Source organism: Ranitomeya imitator, chromosome 8, assembly GCF_032444005.1.
Source record: "Ranitomeya imitator isolate aRanImi1 chromosome 8, aRanImi1.pri, whole genome shotgun sequence".
NCBI lineage: Eukaryota > Metazoa > Chordata > Amphibia > Anura > Dendrobatidae > Ranitomeya > Ranitomeya imitator.
The window spans coordinates 185,947,091-185,970,572 of record NC_091289.1 but is presented as its reverse complement, the minus strand read 5'-3'; the positions used below and the strand labels follow the sequence as shown (position 1 = coordinate 185,970,572).

General features: G+C 43.3%; 1 protein-coding gene across 3 annotated transcripts in view; it reads left to right on the top strand.

The window, feature by feature from the left end:
• The window catches only part of LOC138648410 (FRAS1-related extracellular matrix protein 1-like), a 153,301-nt gene that overhangs the window by 123,957 nt on the left and 5,862 nt on the right, over positions 1-23,482 (top strand). For 2 of the 3 annotated variants that reach the window (XM_069738128.1, XM_069738129.1), the window contains exons 26-32: positions 3,483-3,684; positions 5,521-5,665; positions 8,478-8,607; positions 13,737-13,809; positions 16,756-16,905; positions 19,207-19,442; positions 20,664-20,822. In XM_069738128.1, coding sequence (XP_069594229.1) covers positions 3,483-3,684; positions 5,521-5,665; positions 8,478-8,607; positions 13,737-13,809; positions 16,756-16,905; positions 19,207-19,442; positions 20,664-20,822 — 1,095 coding nt within the window. Of the gene's footprint in view, positions 1-3,482; positions 3,685-5,520; positions 5,666-8,477; positions 8,608-13,736; positions 13,810-16,755; positions 16,906-19,206; positions 19,443-20,663; positions 20,823-23,482 lie in introns of those variants that run through there. The other variant, XR_011315101.1, reaches the window with a different exon arrangement.

The following is a 23,482-nucleotide window of genomic DNA, read 5'->3' as shown; positions in this document are numbered from 1 at the left end:
TCACATCCAGCCTATATTACTGGGAGAGACACACAGACCTCACATCCAGCCTAGATTACTGGGAGAGACACAGAGCTCACATCCAGCCTATATTACTGGGAGAGACACACGGACCTCACATCCAGCCTATATTACTGAGCGAGAAACACAGACCTCACATCCAACCTATATTACTGGTAGAGACACAGACCTCACATCCAGCCTATATTACTGGGGGAGACACACAGACCTCACATCCAGCCTATATTACTGGGAGAGACACACAGATCTAACATCCAGCCTATATTACTGGGAGAGACACAGAGCTCACATCCAGCCTATATTACTGGGAGAGACACACAGGCCTCACATCTAGCCTATATTACTGGGAGAGACACACAGACCTCACATCCAGCGTATATTACTGGGTGAGACACACAGACCTCACATCCTGCCTATATTACTGGGAGAGACACGCAGAACTCACATCCAACATATATTACTGGGAGAGACACACAGACCTCACATCCAGCCTATATTACTGAGAGAGAAACACAGACCTCACATCCTGCCTATATTACTGGGAGAGACACACAGACCTCACATCCAGCCTATATTACTGGGAGAGACACACAGATCACATCCAGCCTATATTACTGGGAGAGACACACAGATCTAACATCCTGCTTATATTACTGAGCGAGAAACACAGACCTCACATCCAACCTATATTACTGGGAGAGACACAGACCTCACATCCAGCCTATATTACTGGGGGAGACACACAGACCTCACATCCAGCCTATATTACTGGGAGAGACACACAGACCTCACATCCAGCCTATATTACTGGGAGAGACACAAAGCTCACATCCAGCCTATATTACTGGGAGAGACACACAGACCTCACATCCAGCGTATATTACTGGGTGAGACACACAGACCTCACATCCTGCCTATATTACTGGGAGAGACACACAGAACTCACATCCAACCTATATTACTGAGCGAGAAACAGAGACCTCAGATCCTGCCTATATTACTGGGAGAGACACACAGACCTCACATCCAGCCTATATTACTGGGAGAGACACACAGAGCTCACATCCAGCCTATTTTACTGGGAGAGACACACAGACCTCACATCCAGCCTATATTACTGGGAGAGACACACAGACCTCACATCCAGCCTATACTACTGGGAGAAACACACAGACCTCACATCCTGCCTATATTACTGGGAGAGACACACAGACCTCATATCCTGGCTATATTACTGGGAGAGACACACAGACCTCACATTCAGCCTATATTACTGGGAGAGACACACAGACCTCACATCCAGCGTATATTACTGGGTGAGACACACAGACCTCACATCCTGCCTATATTACTGGGAGAGACACACAGAACTCACATCCAACCTATATTACTGGGAGAGACACACAGACCTCACATCCAGCCTATATTACTGAGAGAGAAACACAGACCTCACATCCTGCCTATATTACTGGGAGAGACACACAGACCTCACATCCAGCCTATATTACTGGGAGAGACACACAGACCTCACATCCAGCGTATATTACTGGGTGAGACACACAGACCTCACATCCTGCCTATATTACTGGGAGAGACACACAGACCTCACATCCAGCCTATATTACTGGGAGAGAGAAACACAGACCTCAGATCCTGCCTATATTACTGGGAGAGACACACAGACCTCACATCCAGCCTATATTACTGGGAGAGACACACAGACCTCACATCCAGCCTATATTACTGGGAGAGACACACGGACCTCACATCCAGCCTATAGTACTGAGCGAGAAACACAGACCTCACATCCAACCTATATTACTGGTAGAGACACAGACCTCACATCCAGCCTATATTACTGGGGGAGACACACAGACCTCACATCCAGCCTATATTACTGGGAGAGACACACAGATCTAACATCCAGCCTATATTACTGGGAGAGACACAGAGCTCACATCCAGCCTATATTACTGGGAGAGACACACAGGCCTCACATCTAGCCTATATTACTGGGAGAGACACACAGACCTCACATCCAGCCTATATTACTGAGAGAGAAACACAGACCTCACATCCTGCCTATATTACTGGGAGAGACACACAGACCTCACATCCAGCCTATATTACTGGGAGAGACACACAGATCACATCCAGCCTATATTACTGGGAGAGACACACAGATCTAACATCCTGCTTATATTACTGAGCGAGAAACACAGACCTCACATCCAACCTATATTACTGGGAGAGACACAGACCTCACATCCAGCCTATATTACTGGGGGAGACACACAGACCTCACATCCAGCCTATATTACTCGGAGAGACACACAGATCTAACATCCTGCTTATATTACTGAGCGAGAAACACAGACCTCACATCCAGCCTATATTACTGGGAGAGACACACAGACCTCACATCCAGCCTATATTACTGGAAGAGACACAAAGCTCACATCCAGCCTATATTACTGGGAGAGACACACAGGCCTCACATCCAGCCTATATTACTGGGAGAGACACACAGACCTCACATCCAGCGTATATTACTGGGTGAGACACACAGACCTCACATCCTGCCTATATTACTGGGAGAGACACACAGACCTCACATCCAGCCTATATTACTGGGAGAGAGAAACACAGACCTCAGATCCTGCCTATATTACTGGGAGAGACACACAGACCTCACATCCAGCCTATATTACTGGGAGAGACACACAGACCTCACATCCAGCCTATATTACTGGGAGAGACACACAGACCTCACATCCAGCCTATATTACTGGGAGAGACACAGAGCTCACATCCAGCCTATATTACTGGGAGAGACACAGAGCTCACATCCAGCCTATATTACTGGGAGAGAGACACAGACCTGACATCCAGTCTATATTACTAGGAGAGACACACAGACCTCACATCCAGCCTATATTACTGGGAGAGACACACAGACCTCACATCCAGCCTATATTACTGGGAGAGAGACACAGACCTCACATCCAGCCTATATTACTGGGAGAGACACACAGACCTGACATCCAGTCTATATTACTAGGAGAGACACACAGACCTCACATCCAGCCTATATTACTGGGAGAGACACACAGACCTCACATCCAGCCTATATTACAAGGAGAGACACACAGACCTGACACTTGCATCAGGCAGACTGAAACTTCTCAACTGAAAGTGCAGTTTAACCAAAGGTAACTACTAACATATGAAAAAATCCATGTTTTAGGAGTCCTTAACCTATAACAAATGCCACTAGGTTTTAAATATAATTTTCTCCTGAAGAAGAGGCTGCACTGCTCAGAGGTACACAACGTCTCTCATAATGTATTTAAGTGGACATTTTAACTTTTCGGAAAACATCCTCTTGAGAGCGAGGCATTGGCAGAAAAAAAAAACATCATAAAAGTCAACAGAATTCTAATTTCCCTGCCTTCTTTTAGGTAAACCATGTGGATAATACTCCTCCAAAGTTAGTAAACAAGAGAAATCCATCTACTGTAGAGACGATGAAGGATGGAAGGTCGACCGTCCAGATCACATCCTGGAATCTCAGGGCATCAGACACTGATAGCGCAGATGAAGACCTCTTGTATATTATTCTGAGATCTCCACGCTTTGGACACCTGGAACATGCAAAATCGGGTAAAGACAAAGTGACTTTTGTAACATCAAGTTGTTTTGCATTTGGGCCTTCACCCTTCTCACGGTGCAAGGTAGTGATGTTGTTTTTGGTCGTCCCCTTTTTTCCTTTCTCCTTAGCCCAATTAACTTCGACCATAACTTGGACTATAACATGGGCCATAACCTAGACTCTAATATGGACCACAACTTAGACTACAATTTGGACTAGACAAACATTTGATCATGACCTGGGTAATTATTTGATTTGAAAATATTTTCAAGTGTCTTATAAATGATAGGTTTGTGTGTACCCAATGGTTTTGTTACTGGAGTCCTGTGGTTTCACAATAAGATATAATAAATCAATGAGTTTTACTTTTAGGCTATGTTCACATTATGTTCAGGACACAGATTTCTGGTTCCGTTGGGGCTTACGTCTGAAGCCATGTAAAATGGGGATCAGAAGGAACCAATTGCTGTAATGATGCTGAGACACTTTGTGCTCAGTGTTGTCTCTGTTCCTGCAGTTAAGCACATATGTCCCAAGAACAATAACCACAAGGTTCTGGACTCTTGAACACTTAGATATACAGGCATAACAGCCCAGTCTACCACGCATTCGTGCCCGCCTAAAAAAGATGAACCCTGCAGGAACAGACATACAACCAATATCCGTAACAGAGCGTAAATTGGCCACAAGATATAAAGAAATACAAGCTAAATCATAAAAATATATTGTCAGTGAATTAATGTATAAAATAGACAAATTAAAAAGACAGGGATAGGCCTACACAAATGGGGACACAGACCACAAAACAAAGGTCCAGATGAATCAGTTAGATATATAATGTACCGTATATCGAATCAATGGGAAACATGCATACATGTAAACAAAGTGCTAGTGCAAATGCAAGTGTAATAATATTAACAGGAAAAATGCCTTCTAACTATTAAGCTGTATGGGCCAAAATATCATGGCCTCCTAAATGGAGATGCTACTGTAAGAAAAAAGCCCCCGAAAGAAGCGACGTGAAACAGCGTGTTGGTGGTGGGAACACATCACCCGTTATTATCCCTTGGCGGCCTCTACATATAGGTAATACACCATTTACTGTTTACTCTTTATCTGTTGCTACCCTGGGTTTATTGTTGATGTGAGATGCATGCATTTAACTTCATATAGGCACCAATGAATTTATGCCATGATTATTTTTAGCATCTCTATTTAGGAGGCCATGATATTTTAGCACATAAGCTTAATAGTTAGAAGGCTTTTTTTTTCCTTTTAATATTATTGCCTTTGCATTAGGACTAGCACTTTGTTTACGTGCATCATTGATTCTGTATATATGTCCACTTGATTCATGTTTTGTGGTCTGTGTCCCCATTTTTGGAGGCCTATCTCTGTCTTTTTAATTTGCCTATTTTATACATTAATTCAATAAAAATATATTTTTATGATTTAGTTTGTATCACTTTGTATCTTGTAGCCAATTTCCACTCTGTTACCTATATTGGTTGTATGTCTGTTCCTGCAGTGTTCATCTTTTTTAGGTGGGCACGAATGTGTGGTAGACTGGGCTTTTATGCCCGACTAAAAAATAGACCCTGCTAGAACGGATGCCTGAAGGAGCACAAGTTGAGGCCGTCTGCCTCATTATGGTGAACGGCTCTGTTGGTGGTTTCTTCCGAATCCCATTTTTAAGGGCTTCAGACATGTGGCCCAAATGTAATGTGAACCCAGCCTTACAGATTGCTGCCTGATCAATCCATCCTCCTTGTATTAGAGTTTCCCTTGCTGATGTCTTGAGATGCTCGTTGTGCTTAGTGCTGTGGCTGAAGCTCTCTGTTCTGTAGGGGATCACGTTGGACGAACATTTACACAAAAAGACATAAACCAGAGAAGGATTCGCTACATCATAAATCCGTTGTATGAAGTCAATTCTGATAGTTTTGAATTTGAAATTTCTGATCCAACCGGGAATAAGATTTCTCCAGAAACGTAAGTGCAATGTCCACAGTACAAAAGACTGAACTCTACATATATATATATATATATATATATATATATATATATATATATATACACTGTTCATAAAAATAAAAGGAACACTTAAACAACAGAATATAACTCCAAGTAAATCAAACTGTCCACTTAGGAAGCAACACTGTTTGACAATCAATTTCACATGCTGTTGTGCAAATGGAATAGACAACAGATGGAAATTATTGGCAATTATCAAGACACCCTCAATAAAGGAGTGGTTCTGCAGGTGAGGACCACAGACCACATCTCAGTACCAATGCTTTCTGGCTGATGTTTTGGTCACTTTTCAATGTTGGTTGTGCTTTCACACTCCTGGTAGCATGAGATGGACTCTACAACCCACACAAGTGGCTCAGGTAGTGCAGCTCATCCAGGATGGCACATCAATGTGAGCTGTGGCAAGAAGGTTTGCTGTGTCTGTCAGCGTAGTGTCCAGAGGCTGGAGGCGCTACCAGGAGACAGGCTAGTACAACAGGAGACGTGGAGGGGGCCATAGGAGGGCAACAACCCAGCAGCAGGACCGCTACCTCAGCCTTTGTGCAAGGAGGAACAGGAGGAGCACTGCCAGAGCCCTGCAAAATGACCACCAGTAGGCCACAAATGTGCATGTGTCTGCACAAATGGTTAGAAACCGGCTCCATGAGGATGGTCTGAGTGCCCGACGTCCACAGATGGGGGCTGTGCTCACAGCGCAACACCATGCAGGACGCTTGGCATTTGCCACAGAACACCAGGATTGGCAAATTCGTCACTAGCGCCCTGTGCTCTTTACAGATGGAAGCAGGTTCACACTGAGCACATGTGACAGACGAGACAGAATCTGGAGATGCCGTGGAGAGCGATCTGCTACCTGCAACATCCTTCAGCATGACCGGTTTGACAGTGGGTCAGTAATGGTGTGGGGTGGCATTTCTTTGGAGGGCCGCACAGCCCTCCATGTGCTCGCCAGAGGTAGCCTGACTGCCATTAGGTACCGAGATGAGATCCTCAGACCCCTTGTGAGACCATATGCTGATGCGGTTGGCCCTGGGTTCCTCCTAATGCAGGACAATGCCAGACCTCATGTGGCTGGAGTGTGTCAGCAGTTCCTGCAAGATGAAGGCATTGAAGCTATGGACTGGTCTGCCCGTTCCCCAGACCTGAATCCGATTGAACACATCAGGGACATCATGTCTCGCTCCATCCACCAACGTCACGTTACACCACAGGCTGTCCAGGAGTTGGCGGATGCTTTAGTCCAGGTTTGGGAGGAGATCCCTCAGGAGAATATCCGCTGCCTCATCAGGAGCATGCCCGGGCATTGTACAGTAGGGAGGTCATACAGGCACGTGGAGGCCACACACACTACTGAGCATCATTTCCTTATCTTGAGGCATTTCCACTGAAGTTGGATCAGCCTGAAACTTCATTTTCCACTTTGATTTTGAGCATCATTCCAACTCCAGACCTCCGTGTGATATTAGTTGTGATTTGCGTTGATCATTTTTAGGTTTTGTTTTTCTCAACACCTTCCACTATGTAATGAATAAAGATTTACAACTGGGATATTTCATTCAGTGATATCTAGGATGTGGGATTTTAGTGTTCCCTTTATTTTTTTTGATCAGTATATTATGTATATATAACATATACATACATACACACACATATATACAGACACATATATACAGCTCTGGAAATAATTAAGAGACCACGACATCAAATCCCTGGCATGCCCAATCTCCAGACCTGAACCCCATTGAAAACCTTTGGAATGTAATCAAGAGGATGATGGATAGTCACAAGCCATCAAACAAAGAAGAATTGAACCAGGAGGTCACCCAAAAGCAGTGTGAAAGACTGGTGGAAAGCATGCCAAGACACATGAAAACTGTGATTAAAAATCATGGTTATTCCACAAAATATTGATTTCTGAACACTTCCTGAGTTAAAACATTAGTATTGTTGTTTCTAAATTATTATGAACTTGTTTTCTTTGCATTATTTGAGGTTTGAAAGCACTGGGATTTTTTTTTTCATTTTGACCATTTCTCTTTGTCAGAAAAAAAAAATACAAAATTTATTGCTTGGAAATTCGGAGACATGTTGTCAGAATTTTATAGACTAATAGAACAATTTACATTTTACTCACAAATATACCTATAAAGAGAAAAATCAGACAAACTGAACATTTTGCAGTGGTCTCTTAATTTTTCCCAGAGCTGTATATTATACACAAGGGGGTACCCCAAAAAACGAGAATGACTTATTTAATTTTTTTAAATTCCACATAACATCTTGAAAACATTAATCATCTTCAAAATACTGTCCATTAGATGATATTCACTGGTTCCAACAGTTTATTCTCAGGTTTATATTCTTCTGAACGAATGCTGTTAAATGCCCCCAGCTATTTTATTCTTAACCTCTTCTACGTCCTGAAAACACTTTCCCTTTTTTCGATGTTTCTTCATTCTTGGAAAGAAGAAGTCGTCGCAGGGGTCTAGGTTGGGCGAGTAATTTAATAAATAGATAATTGTTTTTTTGGGGGTACTTTGTGGAAAATAATATATATATATATATATATATATATATATATATATATATATATATAGACACACACATACACTTGTATATAAAACTACATTGTGTACCTTTTGGAATAAACTTTTTGATCTATGTTCTGCTGTGTATGGGGTGCGTCCTCTTTCTCTCCGACCCGTCTGTCTGTCTTTCTACCTATCGATCATCTCACTTATCAATGGTTTATTATCACCAATATCTGCAGACTAGGAGTGACATGGTCGGTGTTGGAGCTGCCTGAGTCCTATTACCGTGTGTGTGAGAGCGCTGGGACTCTCGCAGTGAAAGTGATGAGACAAGGGAGCAGTACAGATCCAGCGTTTGTCGGGATAAAGGTAAAATGTCATTGATTTACTAGAAGTTTGTAAAGTTTTGCCAATCACTGGATATTGCTCTACGGAATGTGGCAGCATGAGGTTCAGGGATATTTTACTGAAATAAAACTTGTTCATTGATAAATGAGAACTTCCCCAGTTTTGTGACATCCTTTATCCTGTTTTCGTACTTCAGATTTATTATTTGCTGTATCAGATCTTTCTATTGTTGCATGAGTGATGGGTTTTCCCACCATGAAATCTATTAATATTTCTATTCACTGACACTAAATAAAGATCTCTGAAAAGACAAAAATGACAAAGCCTTGATGATGGGGTATAACCGCTCGTTCAGAGGCCGGGTCAGTGACAGGAAAGCTACCGACAAGTCCTAGCTATGCTACATAATTACAGAGATTGAATAAAAGACTCCGCTCCATCAAGTTCAGCCTTTCTCCATCAATCATATGTTCTCTATCGCTAGATTCTTTATAAGCCACAATGCCATTAATGGTGAGAAAAGTATCAGCCCTTTATAAATGCTGATCTAGTGTCGGCCATTACTGCCTCTTGTGCTCTAACTGGAAAGAACCCTTTCTTACTTAGATGTCAGAATCGCCATTTCCTCCTCACATAGCGAATGTTTCTTGGTTCTTTGTAAGTTCTTTGGAAAGAATAAGTCATTTGCCAGTCCCTTGTATTGCCCACACATGTATTCATGCATAGAAGTGAAATCTCCTCTGAGGCGTCTTTTTTCTAACCTCTCATTATAGGACCGGCCTCCATCCCATGTAATAATCTAGTTGCCATTTTTACATGTCCTACTTTCAAGGCACTGCCCAAACCTGGATCCCATATTCCGGATGTGACATCACAAGTGATTAATAGAGGGGTAATAATACGTTGGAATCACAAGATTTTATCTCTTTATACACCCTAAAATCTTGTTTGCTTTTGCAGCTGCTGCCTGACATTGAGTGCTGCTGCTTAGCTTCCTTGTAACCAGAATCCTCCGTCCTTCTCCTGTTCTGTAGTCCCGAATTTATGTCCATCTACTCTATATGCAGCGATACGATTAGTCTGGCCGCAGTGCTTTATTTTACTTTTATCTACGTTAAAACTCATCTGCCATGAGTTTGTCCATGCAGACATTTTAGCTAAATCTTTTTCTAATAGTATATTGCCAATATCAGTTTTTATTATCCTACAAAAACTACAAAGACAGACACGTTACTCCCAGTCTCACCCACAAAGTCATTAATAAAGCGAATAAAAGGAATTGGGCCTAATACACATCCTTGTGGTCCCCACTACTCAGAGTACAGATCCTCGTGGTCTCCACTGCTCCCAGTATAGATCCTTGTGGTCGCCACTGCTCCCAGTATAGATCCTTGTGGTCGCCACTGCTCCCAGTATAGATCCTTGTGGTCGCCACTGCTCCCAGTATAGATCCTTGTGGTCTCCACTACTCACAGTACAGATACTTCTGGTCGCCACTGCTCCCAGTACAGATCCTCATGGTCTCCACTGCTCCCAGTACAGATCCTCATGGTCCCCACTGCTCCCAGTACAGATCCTTGTGGTCCCCACTACTCAGAGTACAGATCCTCGTGGTCTCCACTGCTCCCAGTATAGATCCTTGTGGTCGCCACTGCTCCCAGTATAGATCCTTGTGGTCGCCACTGCTCCCAGTATAGATCCTTGTGGTCGCCACTGCTCCCAGTATAGATCCTTGTGGTCGCCACTGTTCCCAGTACAGATCCTTGTGGTCTCCACTGCTCCCAGTACAGATACTTCTGGTCGCCACTGCTCCCAGTACAGATCCTCATGGTCTCCACTGCTCCCAGTACAGATCCTCATGGTCCCCACTTCTCACAGTACAGATCCTCATGGTCCCCACTGCTCCCAGTATAGATCCTTGTGGTCTCCACTACTCAGAGTACAGATCCTGGTGGTCCCCACTACTCACAGTACAGATCCTCGTGGTCCCCACTGCTCCCAGTACAGATCCTCATGGTCTCCACTGCTCACAGTACAGATCCTCATGGTCTCCACTGCTCACAGTACAGATCCTCATGGTCCCCACTGCTCCCAGTACAGATCCTTGTGGTCTCCACTACTCACATTACAGATCCTCATGGTCCCCACTGCTCCCAGTACAGATCCTTGTGGTCCCCACTTCTCACAGTACAGATCCTCATGGTCCCCACTGCTCCCAGTATAGATCCTTGTGGTCTCCACTACTCAGAGTACAGATCCTGGTGGTCCCCACTACTCACATTACAGATCCTCGTGGTCCCCACTGCTCCCAGTACAGATCCTTGTGGTCTCCACTACTCACAGCACAGATCCTCGTGGTCCCCACTGCTCCCAGTACAGATCCTTGTGGTCCCCACTACTCACAGCACAGATCCTCGTGGTCCCCACTGCTCCCAGTACAGATCCTTGTGGTCTCCACTACTCACAGCACAGATCCTCGTGGTCCCCACTGCTCCCAGTACAGATCCTTGTGGTCCCCACTGCTCCCAGTACAGGTCATTGTGGTCCCCACCACTCACAGTACAGATCCTTGTGGTCCCCACTGCTCCCAGTACAGATCCATGTGGTCTCCACTACTCACAGTACAGATCCTTGTGGTCTCCACTACTCACAGTACAAATCCTTGTGGTCGCCACTGCTCCCAGTACAGATCCTTGTGGTTCCCACTGCTCCCAGTACAGATCCTTGTGGTCCCCACTTCTCACAGTACAGATCCTGGTGGTCCCCACTTCTCACAGCACAGATCCTCGTGGTCCCCACTGCTCCCAGTACAGATCCTTGTGGTCTCCACTACTCACAGCACAGATCCTCGTGGTCCCCACTGCTCCCAGTACAGATCCTTGTGGTCCCCACTGCTCCCAGTACAGATCCTTGTGGTCTCCACTACTCACAGCACAGATCCTCGTGGTCCCCACTGCTCCCAGTACAGATCCTTGTGGTCTCCACTACTCACAGTACAGATCTTTGTGGTCCCCACTTCTCACAGTACAGATCCTTGTGGTCCCCACTTCTCACAGTACAGATCCTTGTGGTCCCCACTACTCACAGTACAGATACTTCTGGTCCCCACTACTCACAGTACAGATCCTTGTGGTCCCCACTGCTCCCAGTACAGATCATTGTGGTCTCCACTACTCACAGTACAGATCCTCGTGGTCCCCACTGCTCCCAGTACAGATCATTGTGGTCCCCACCACTCACAGTACAGATCTTTGTGGTGCCCACTGCTCCCAGTACAGATCCTTGTGGTCCCCACTACTTACAGTACAGATCCTCGTGGTGCCCACTGCTGACTTTTAAACATTTAGCCAATGTATCATTTACAACTGTTTGTTTCCTGTCCCTTAGCCTTTGTTTTGCCTATGTGCTTATAGTGTCCCTTAGACCCTGCTTCTTTCTGAAGCTTCAGTACAAGGCTGTTGTGCGGTACAGTCACAAATCAGGATACTGTATATCATATCCAGATTTGCACGTATATGGTATACAATTATTATTTTGCCTTATTTAGGCCTCCACCAGAACAATTTACTTATCTACTCTCTAATGATGAGATGACTCTGCTCATTCTGTTCCAGTCAATGCAGCAAAGCTGTCAGGTGAGCTGCAGGAAGTGTCAGGCTATTGTTTGGAAATTGTCACATAAAAATCTAAGATGATAAATGCTAAACACTTAATTTAAAAACGTTCATTTTTAATAATGACTTTAAGCCTCCAGCAATAAAACAGGTTATGCTCAGGTCAAGCTTAGTGCCGGCTGTTCATAAAAATATCAGTCTTCACAATGCGAAGCATCTAAAAGATGCAAAATGTTCTCCAATGACAGTAAAAGCCTAATTAGGTCCTTTGTGAGAAGTGCATACCCTAAAGTTCATTACATTACACCAAACTTACACAGTGAACGGATACTTTATGGCGAGCCAGGGTATCTTTTATTAGGTTTCTGCATTGTGCCATTCCTCTGTGGTTCCTCCTGGAAATATATAAATACATTGATGAAATTAAATGCAACAATTAGTAAAACAGATACAGACACGTGTGCAGAAGTGGACACAGGATTTTTTTTTGCTGTCGTCATAGATGGGTTTCTCTAAGACAGGACAGAGCCACGCAAACGTGGCCAATGCAAATTTCCAACATTCTGTTTTTGCCAATTTTTATATTCCAGAATTCATGTAAATCCAGGTAAAATCTTGGGGATTGTGTGGCTTCAATTAAAATTTTTGTCAGCTTGCACAATTTTAGGGCTTTCCACAGAAGCCAAATCTGCTGCGGCTACAACTTTACCTATTTTTCCTTGCCAAATCCGGAAGGTGTTTAGGCTTTACAGACACATAATTATGAGGGGTCACCTTTGGTGATGGGTGCAAGGAAATGTAAAGGCGAAGATAAGAGGCTGCGAGAACCTGCTCCACGGTGATAAGCCAAGCCAAACGCAACCAGTGTGCAAGCAGATAGCAAACCATGGTCAGGCCTGGATAGATGACCCCTTTAAGAATTGCCCATTTATTTAATTGCCTTGCATTTTTCGGAATTTTTTGCTTATTCAGTTTTTACCCACAGGCACCCGTTCAGTGGCTTATATTCACAGTGACAGGATTTCTTTTTAGAATGTGCTATCAATATAATTATTATTATTATTATATGGTATAATTTTATTTTTATTATTATATTTCTTAGATAGAATTCTCCTGCATAAAATCAATTATTAAATAAATGTTTTATTTATTTTTATTTACACATTTATTAATTTTACTATTTTAATTCTTAAATGTTTTGTGTTTAAAGGCCGCTCAATAAAAGGTGTAACTTTTTCTCTCTAGTTTAAAAAAAATTAAATAAGATATATATATATATATATATATATATATATATACATATATATATATATATATATATATATACACATATATATGTATATATATATATATATATATATATATATATATATACATATATATGTGTATATATATATATATATATATATAATTTTTTTTTTACATATTAAATATTTGACATTGAAATGTCAAGTAAAAAGGAACAATGCAATGTATTAGTGTAATATAATAATATATTACATATAATAATATATATTTTATTCTTTATTTTCAAAGGTTCAGGAGATTTCAGCTAAGTTGGGACTGGATTTCACACACACAAGTGCAAGCCTTGTGCAATTTGATCCAGGTTGGTTTTTTACCCATTTCATTGGTTGATTTTTATTCTTATAAAACCTACAATGAGAATATTATAATTGTGTTAATAAATATATATATATATAGTAAAGTATGTAAATACTTACCGTAATTACTTTTTATATTTATCTTTATAAATCTAAACTAAACTAAAATTGAAAACGTTTTCAAAGTTAATTTTTTTTTTAAAATAAATTTGATATTACAAAGCCAACATAATCATATTGCATGTGTTGGTACAATATAACATAGTAGCATTGTTTTAGCAAATTTAAGACCCAGGAGCAAAAAAAAAATAAATTGAGCTCTGTCTATATAGTGATGGTCAGATAGTGTCAAACACATGTAGACAGAACCTAAATATCAGCCGCACTCTGTTGTTGTATTTATTCCCTTTAAGCCCCAATACCCCTCACCCCCTGGTTTTGGACCATGAACAATGTGAGATCTGTTTACTATATGGGAAACTCCACATTTCAGTTTTCCCTACAGAGACAAAAAGAGCGCAGATGCCGGACTTCCTAAGAGCCGCAGCAATTACATTAAGACAATACCCACAGTGGATAGATGCTCAGAGCTAATAATGAGGCGCGATCACTGGAGATCAAACAATGTGAAAGTCAGTGGGAATATGTTGTATCACCAGCAGTCAGAGCCTTAGAACCATGTATAGGGGGCAAATAAACCACTATAAACAGCGCTAAAGTCATTTCCATGTATAGGGGGCAAATAAACAATTATAAACAGCGCAAAAGTCATTTCAGTCTTTCTACCTATGTATCCATCTAGACATCACTACAGAAACAACATGTTGGATGCAACTTACATTTGAACATTGTATACGTTTCTTGACTTGTTAAAGAGAATTTCCCCCTTCCCATCTGGATAATTTTGAGCTATTACTACAGTATGGGCATACAGGTAATAGAATGGTTTAGTTATTGTTACATGTATGCCTCATAGCTGCAGTATTGAAGAAATCCCTGCCTCCTCTCTTCATTACATTGTCGCCCTCGTCCCATGAACGTCACACTGACCTGCGATATATAGTTGCGGCGCTGCGATACCACACATGTGGACGGCGCATGCGCACGATCACAGCGCCGCAACTACATATCACAGGTCAGTGTGACGTTCATGGGACGAGGGTGACAATATAATGAAGAGAGGAGGCAGGGATTTCTTCTTCCAGACTTCGCACGCCCCGGAGCCTGGAAGAAACATAATTCATTACAACTGCATTTCTCAAGATCTACACCGCAGCTATGAGGCATACATGTAAAACTAACTAAACCATTCTATTACCTGTATGCCCATAGTAATCGCTCAAAATCATCCAGGGTGGGGAGATTCTCTTTAAGTTGTTTCTTTAACATAACGTTTATAGTTAGAAGATTAGGAACCTTGTGTTGATTATATGAAGAGTCAGTAAATAATGTGACACAGGATTGATAAAGAGATGAAGCAGAAGATGTGGAGAAAGTCTCTGCGCCGGCACCAGGTGGAAGGCGTCAGCGCTCACAGGTGGCGGAATGTGATGTGTCACTGGTAGTTGTTGTCCTGGTGGGAGGCTGAACACTTACTGCCCCATTAAAAATGTTACATTACAAGTATATTTTTGATAAATGCAGCAGGTAACAAAAGGGTGAATGTATCACACAAGCCCTAAAACCGGTAAGTAGAGTGTAAGCCCCCGGGGTCGGGGGTCCGATGAATTCATTGTGCGCCTTTTAAATATCTTTCATGAATCTGCAGATTTCAGCGTCTCCCTGTTCTCTCGCTGCCGCTATCGCTCCTCACAACAGTGAACACGTAATTTATAATCCAGTTACCGGTACCAGGCTAATTTATTCATCCAGCAAAATAAAACGTCCCAGTAAATCAAATCCTTGAGACTTACACAGGTCAGCGCTCAATTAAAGGTTGTAGCATGAGAAGGCATTTCATTAGAAATCACATTAAATCTACTTACCGCTTTATACAACTGACATCTGTCCCCTTTACATTTACTTCAATGATTTACTTAATAAATGTAAAATAGATATTTTTTTATGCCCTCCTCCCCCCCCCCCCCCCCCCCCCGCACAACCCGGAAGTTTCAGGTGCAGTTCCTACGTGGCAGATAGATGGCGATGTTCTCTTTCACTCATGAGTTTGCTGCAAAGATTCTGCCAACTTTTATTAAGTTTACCAAGATTTGCATTTTATGGGCCACGTTAAAATTTTTTTACTTTTGTCTCTTTTGTCAGTAAATTGATTCCAGAATATACTGCTGCTGGGATCCAGAGTAATCAACTTTAATCTGCAGAGAAATGTTTTGTTTCCCTACAGCGCCACCACAGGAGAAATTAAGTATTACATAGTCATATTGAGATCAATGGACTGTCAGGGTAAAACACAGGAGTCTGTCGTCTTCGTCAAGTTTTTCTTGTCGTAATTCATCTTAAGTGAGAATTCTGCGCAGATATTAGTACATTTTGGCCAGCAGATTGGTCATTTTTGGTCGGTAGATTTGATTTGACCCGAATAAAATCTTTCTCAAACAAAAGCACCCCAAATGGCTAGAAAAGAAGATTATTGGGCTATGAGGTCTTCTCGGCTTCAAAATGTATTAAAGTGAATGTTGTCTCTGGAACAGCGCCGCTCCAGGAGATGTGTTTTGCGGTTTTTATTTTCGCTTGCGCCCCTATTCATAGGAGACAAACCCCATAACCTGCCTGTCATTTCAGGGGTCTTTTCAGACACTATTTCTGGTCATCGTATGACTCATATTTTGGATTTTTTCCCCTTTGCAGCTTCTGTTTTTATCTTTTCAGTCGTCTCTGAGCTGGTGGGTGGAGACCGGCTGCCATGATGTCTCCTATCCACAGCACATACGGACATAGGGGATTCCTGCTCTACTTTATCGATGGATTTTGGTTCTCTTAATTTCTTTTAGGTGTTTCTACAAAATCTTGGAATATCTATGTGAAGAACGACGGTCTGGAAGAAAGCCACGAGTTCTTAATAGTTATCCTAAGGTCACCCAAGAACGCCGTCCTGGGCAAAATTACCGAGGCCACGATTGAAATAATGGATCCAAGAGAAGGTGAGGGCGAAATCTACTGATCGGTTCACTGATTAGGTCAATTCTGCATGACAATTCACACTTCCTGTGATATGGCAGCTCATTTTTTTTTATTATAAGGACATTGAGTTTTATCAAAGTAAATCAAATTTTATCTTTTCTTCTTCTAACAGATTAAAAAAGCAAATATCTGAATGTGAATTCTAATGTCCCTATGACAACACTTCCTGTGCTATGGCAATATATTCCTATTATCCATACATTATAGGTGAATTTTATAACAATACACTTGAAATGCATTATTATTAGAGAATAAAAGCTAAGTTCTGATTGGTGGCCATGAAGCCAGATTTCCCTATGATAACACTAAAGTGCCTAAATACAGTGACCAGAAGTGTTCTCAGTGTAACCCAGGCTCTAGAACTATTTTGCGGGATATTCGTCCTGCCGGTGATGTGCTGATTTACTCAGGCTGGACATTGGCCTCCCGCACAGCACAGGTTTAGGTTTTCCCATTTCTCATAGTAAGTTCTTATTGCTTTACCATATATAAAATTAAAAAAATAAAGATTATTATTATTATTACTTTTTAGACACTTTTGGTTTATTCCTTAAGGCCAGAATCTGGGTCAAGAGTGACACCTAGTGGACAAATGTGATACCAGCGGAATTGTCCTGATTTGTGGCTGATTATGAGGAGCATCAAGGAGAGCTGCTCTGATAAAGGAGCATTACATCAAGGGTTTCTTTTAAAAATGCACTTATATATTTTTTTTACAGTGAACTGGGACAAGGTACTCCGCTTTGCAGGTGCCCCCATACTAGTGAAGACCACTCTGCTTTAGAATTCTGTAGAAATATCTGGATAGTCCTCTCAACTGTGCTGTTCGTGCACCCGATCTCCAAACCACAAAACAAGATGCAATCCAAAAAGGTCAGATCCGGCACATAGTAAAAATCATGCCTTTTATTAAGTATCCATTATAGAAACATTATAAAACGTTCCATTTCATGCACATTCTGTCCAAAAGAACCACAAGTCCCAGGAGAAGCGTTGCCGGTTTACTCTTTTCCAACCTGAACGTTTCATAACCAGAGTGAGTAAGAAAGAACCATCTAGGTTCAGGAAACGCATCAACCAGTAATGCTTCTCCTGAGACTTGTGGTTCTTCTGGACTGAACGCTGGAACATTTTAGAACACTTTTTAATGGAAACTCCATAAAGATCATGATTTTTACTATGTGCCAGAAACGACCTTTTTGCATCACAATTCTTTAGATAGTTTCTTCTCCAATCCGCCGGGATTGTTTGATGATGCAGCTGTTTAATGACAACCTAGCAGGGGTCACCAAGGATTAGAAAAGCATCACGCACCACTGCTCCCTACAGGTTGTATGGGGTATTGCAGCTCTTCTCCATTAAGTCCAATGGCGCTGCAATAACAGATACAATTTGTAGACATGGGTGGCACTGATTTTGGGTGAAAGCAACCATATTTTTCTAATTCTGAACCCTTTTAATTATGCATTTATAAGACCATCAAGCTATTCAGTAGCATAAAGGACAGACAAATATTTACTTCCACTAATAAAAATAGAGGCTGCCACATTCTGGACAATCCCTTTAATTAATTTCCTTCCAATATAAAAGATAGCGGCTGCCACATCTTGGTCCTCCAATGAAAAGCTGATCACAGTGTGTCTTTTTACTGAGACCTCCAGTGATCTGCTGCAATCTGTGGAGAAACTAAGGGCAAGTATTCATTTATTCTGCACTGCCCTCACAGGAGAAAAAAGGTATTGCACAGATTTTTTTTTTAAATGAAATCCAAGGAGGAACCAAAAGCAAGTTGTTTAGTATTCCTGCAGCGCCCCCGCAGGAGAAATAATGCATTACCGAGTTCTTATTGAAATCAATGGTCTGCCTGTGTAATGCATCAGCATGTTGGGTCCTCCGGAAAGACAGAGCTTCTTTTATAGCTCTTCTACATGTAATAAATGGTCTTGAAGGGTAGACAGCCTCTGTTATCTGTAGTCGTCTCATAAACTGTTCTATTATAATGAAATATTAGAGATGAATATAAGACCTGGGTCCGGCAGTCATATCGACGATCCGTTCAGATATGAGCCTTGCGAGCCTCCTCCTACCTGCCGACATCCCTGATTGATAGGTCCGGTCGTTCCTGGCCTGCCAATCAAAAGAAGCGGCAAGTAGGAAGAGGTTCACAGGGCTCGGAATTGGGCTACCAGTGTGGCCACTGGACCGGGGTCCTGCATATCTTTATGATCCTCTTTGTGAAATATATGTATTCACTGACACAGGTCAATGTCGGAACCAAAATCCGGGATCGGGAGAGATTTTATACCATGCGATCGTCGGCAGCTCCGGAGGAGGGAGCGAAGGAAGACTGGCCACATCTCCCAAGATCACCCAGATCTTACTGCCCAACCCCCGCACGTATGACCGCGCCAGGAGCCGCGTCGCCCACCCCGGCGGCAGGGAGCTGGATCACCACCGGCCCGGACCACAGAGGCGGCTCGCTGGGAACGGCATCCGCGTACGTTAATTTCACTTTCTGCATTAATGACAGTAGGAAGAAATGAGAAGGTATAAGTCATTCTTAATTGATAGTGTTCTTCCCAGCAAATGAAAAACTCCTATGGATTATTGCACAAATCTAATTATCTAATTAAGCTGCTTCAGGTTTGGTAAGTGGTTAAAATAAATTGAGCTCGCCGCTGACATTCCCTCTTAAGAGCGCTCGGTCCTCGGTCGGCTATTTAATTAGCGCAGCCTGATGAAGATGACACGACTCCTGTGATGAGATTAAGACCCTTATTCAGGGCTTGGTAAAAAGCATATTTAGGTCTCAATAATTCAATATTAAGGAGGATGAAGCTTTTACAAGTCGCATCATCCTACATCCAGGGCTGCAGAAACTGACGATCGTGTGCAAAAGTTATTAAAGTAAAAAAAAAGATAAAAGGAACTACTCTTAAAGGGATTGTCCCGGATTAGAAAAACATGGCTGCCGTTATCGAAAAATACAGCATGTCACAACTCCATTGAAGTTGGCTGGGGTTGAGCTGCAGGGACAATTTTTTTCTAAAATAAATGTATGTATTTGGGGCTAAAAATAATTTTTGCCATTGGTATTCATGAAAAAAAAATCTGCATTGTTTGGCTGTTTCAGGCTCTTTGCGTCCCTGCAGTTTCTGTGGACACAAATCGGTTGAAAAAAGCTCAGAAAAGTTTTACAAAGTCTCCTCATAAAGAACTCGCCGATGGATTCTCAGTTAACTCATTCTGCAGCCAGCAATAGCCTGTGCAGCCCTGAGGCTATAGAAGGGTAACGATGCAAAAATTTCAATGAAATCTAATTACAAAAAATAATAAAAAAAGAATATTGTCCCCGATGGACAACCCTGGTGGGGTGCATGAAACAGCCATGCTTTCCTAATTCTGGACAAACCCTTTACGAGAACATTCTAAATGCCCCTGGTGATAATCAATGGTCTGCCCTAGAGGGGTATCTGCATCTACATGGATGTGCCATCACTTCAATGGTTGTGGTCTGAGATCTACGACTCCCCCAATCCGGAGACTAAAGGCCAAATCATTGCTTGCGGCCCCTTCACCTTGTTTTGCTGCACTCTCCAGCTGGCCCCATTCACTTTTATAGGGCTGTGCTGCTGTATCCTGCATAGTCAGGAGGCCGGGGAACAATGGCCAGATGTATCAGCTACTTCAGCTACAGAGTATCTCATCTATCTCCTAGTATCAAGGGGCGACATCACATGGACAGCAGGCCCGCAGGAGAGGAGACGTCTGGCTGGTCGGAGCACCCCTTAACTTCTCCATTTATGACGATGAGCGCCCCCTGCAGGATACGGCCTCAGTGGATTCAGGGCACCGGACAAATAATGCTACACAGAAGGTAACTGCACACATAAGGCAACAAATTACAGGTTTTTGGACTCATTAGCTGATATTTTAGGACATATTAAGGGGCATTTCCAAATGTAAATAAGGGTTTTTCATTCTGCACTAAAAAGTCCTGCACCTTCCTGACCTGTAAGACCTCTGCTTGCTGTCAGTAATTGAGGCCACTCTTCTGCACGTGCTGTGGACTTGTTACAGTGGTTTCCCGCCTTGGCCCGCACCCTGCACACCACAACTAGGAGAGATGGCGCTTGTAGGAACGGAAGTGCTGTGCGGAGTGACCTCCGACATATGTACCCCCCCCACTGAAAGATAGGAGCGAGGGTCATAGGAGACAGTATAAGAGTATGTGCACACGGTGCGGATCCGCAGCATTTTTTGCAGTGCAGAAACTCTGCAGATCCGCAATTGATTTACAGTACAATGTAAATCAATGAGAAAAAAAAATGCTGTGCACACTTTGCGGAAAATCCGCTGCAGAAACGCTGCGGTTTAAAAGAAGTAGCATGTCACTTCTTTTTTGTGAATCTGCAGCGTTTTTGTACCCATTCCATTATAGAAAACCGCAGGGGTAAAAAGCGCAGCAAATCCACATGAAAAACGTAGCAAAACGCACAAAAAACGCTGCGGAACCGCACAAAAAACGCGACAAATCCACAGGTGCGTTTTCTGCCAGGAGAGGCAGAATCCGCACCAGAAATTCCTAAGCCTAATCCGCAACGTGTGCACATAGCCTAAAAGACTAAAAACTGACTGGCACCTCCAGACTAGTGTGAATAGGCGCATACCAGGAGGAGCGACCTCCATATACAATATACAATAAATGGCTGCACTCTATCGTGCTAAAGCATGTCAATGTGGAATATGTGAAATCTGAATAGCAATATGGCTTTGGAGGATTAGGAAAAAATATGAGACGCTTAGCATAAAATTTGGCCAAATATTTTTTCCTAATCCTCCAAAGCCATATTGCTATTCAAATTTCACATATTCCACATTGACATGCTTTAGCACGATAGAGTGCAACTGTTTTTTGTATATAAAATACAGTATGACACCCCTTTCGTGGTCCCAGTACAGTAAGATGCCTCCATACACAGAATGCCAGTCCCACTATGCCCTTCCACAGAGTATAATGCCCCAAAGATGCCTCCCACAGACACAGTATGATTCACCCACAGCCCCCTCATACAGTTTGATACCCCCACAGCCAGTATACCCTCATAGCTCCCTCATACAGTATACTCTCACAGCACTGCACACAGAATTATACCCTTACAGGGCCTCTCATAGCATACTGGCTGCACAGAGCCCTCCCCCACGCAGTATAATGCAGTCACAGTGCACTCCTCCCACAGTATAATGCAGTCAGTGTCCTCCTCCCACAGCTATGCAGTATTGTGACCTCATGGTGCCGGCTGTGCAGTCTAGTGACCTCATGGTGCCGGCTGTGCAGTCTAGTGACCTCATGGTGCCTGCTGTGCAGTCTAGTGACCTCATGGTGCCGGCTGTGCAGTCTAGTGACCTCATGGTACCTGCTGTGCAGTCTAGTGACCTCATGGTGCCGGCTGTGCAGTCTAGTGACCTCATGGTGCCTGCTGTGCAGTCTAGTGACCTCATGGTGCCGGTAGTGCAGTCTAGTGACCTCATGGTACCTGCTGTGCAGTCTAGTGACCTCATGGTGCCGGTAGTGCAGTCTAGTGACCTCATGGTGCCTGCTGTGCAGTCTAGTGACCTCATGGTGCCGGTAGTGCAGTCTAGTGACCTCATGGTACCTGCTGTGCAGTCTAGTGACCTCATGGTGCCGGTAGTGCAGTCTAGTGACCTCATGGTACCTGCTGTGCAGTCTAGTGACCTCATGGTGCCTGCTGTGCAGTCTAGTGACCTCATGGTACCTGCTGTGCAGTCTAGTGACCTCATGGTACCTGCTGTGCAGTCTAGTGACCTCATGGTGCCTGCTGTGCAGTCTAGTGACCTCATGGTGCCTGCTGTGCAGTCTAGTGACCCCATGGTGCCTTCTGTGCAGTCTAATGACCCCATGGTGCCTTCTGTGCAGTCTAGTGACCTCATGGTGCCTGCTGTGCAGTCTAGTGACCCCATGGTGCCTTCTGTGCAGTCTAATGACCCCATGGTGCATGCTGTGCAGTCTAGTGACCTCATGGTACCTGCTGTGCAGTCTAGTGACCTCATGGTGCCTGCTGTGCAGTCTAGTGACCCCATGGTGCCTTCTGTGCAGTCTAATGACCCCATGGTGCATGCTGTGCAGTCTAGTGACCTCATGGTGCCTTCTGTACAGTCTAATGACCCCATGGTGCATGCTGTGCAGTCTAGTGACCCCATGGTGCCTGCTGTGCAGTCTAGTGACCCTATGGCACCTGCTGTGCAGTCTAATGACCCCATGGTGCCTTCTGTGCAGTCTAGTGACCTCATGGTGCCGGCTGTGCAGTCTAGTGACCTCATAGTGCCTGCTGTGCAGTCTAATGACCCCATGGTGCATGTGCAGCGCCCCAGAGACCTGGTCGTTGCAGTATGGCCCCAAGGCGAGTAGCGGTACGTCCGATGGCACTAAAGAGTTCTCCTGACCAGGTATCACCAGAACACATTACACTTCACACTCCGGCCACTAGGGGGAGAAAAAGGCTTTATTTATTGGGC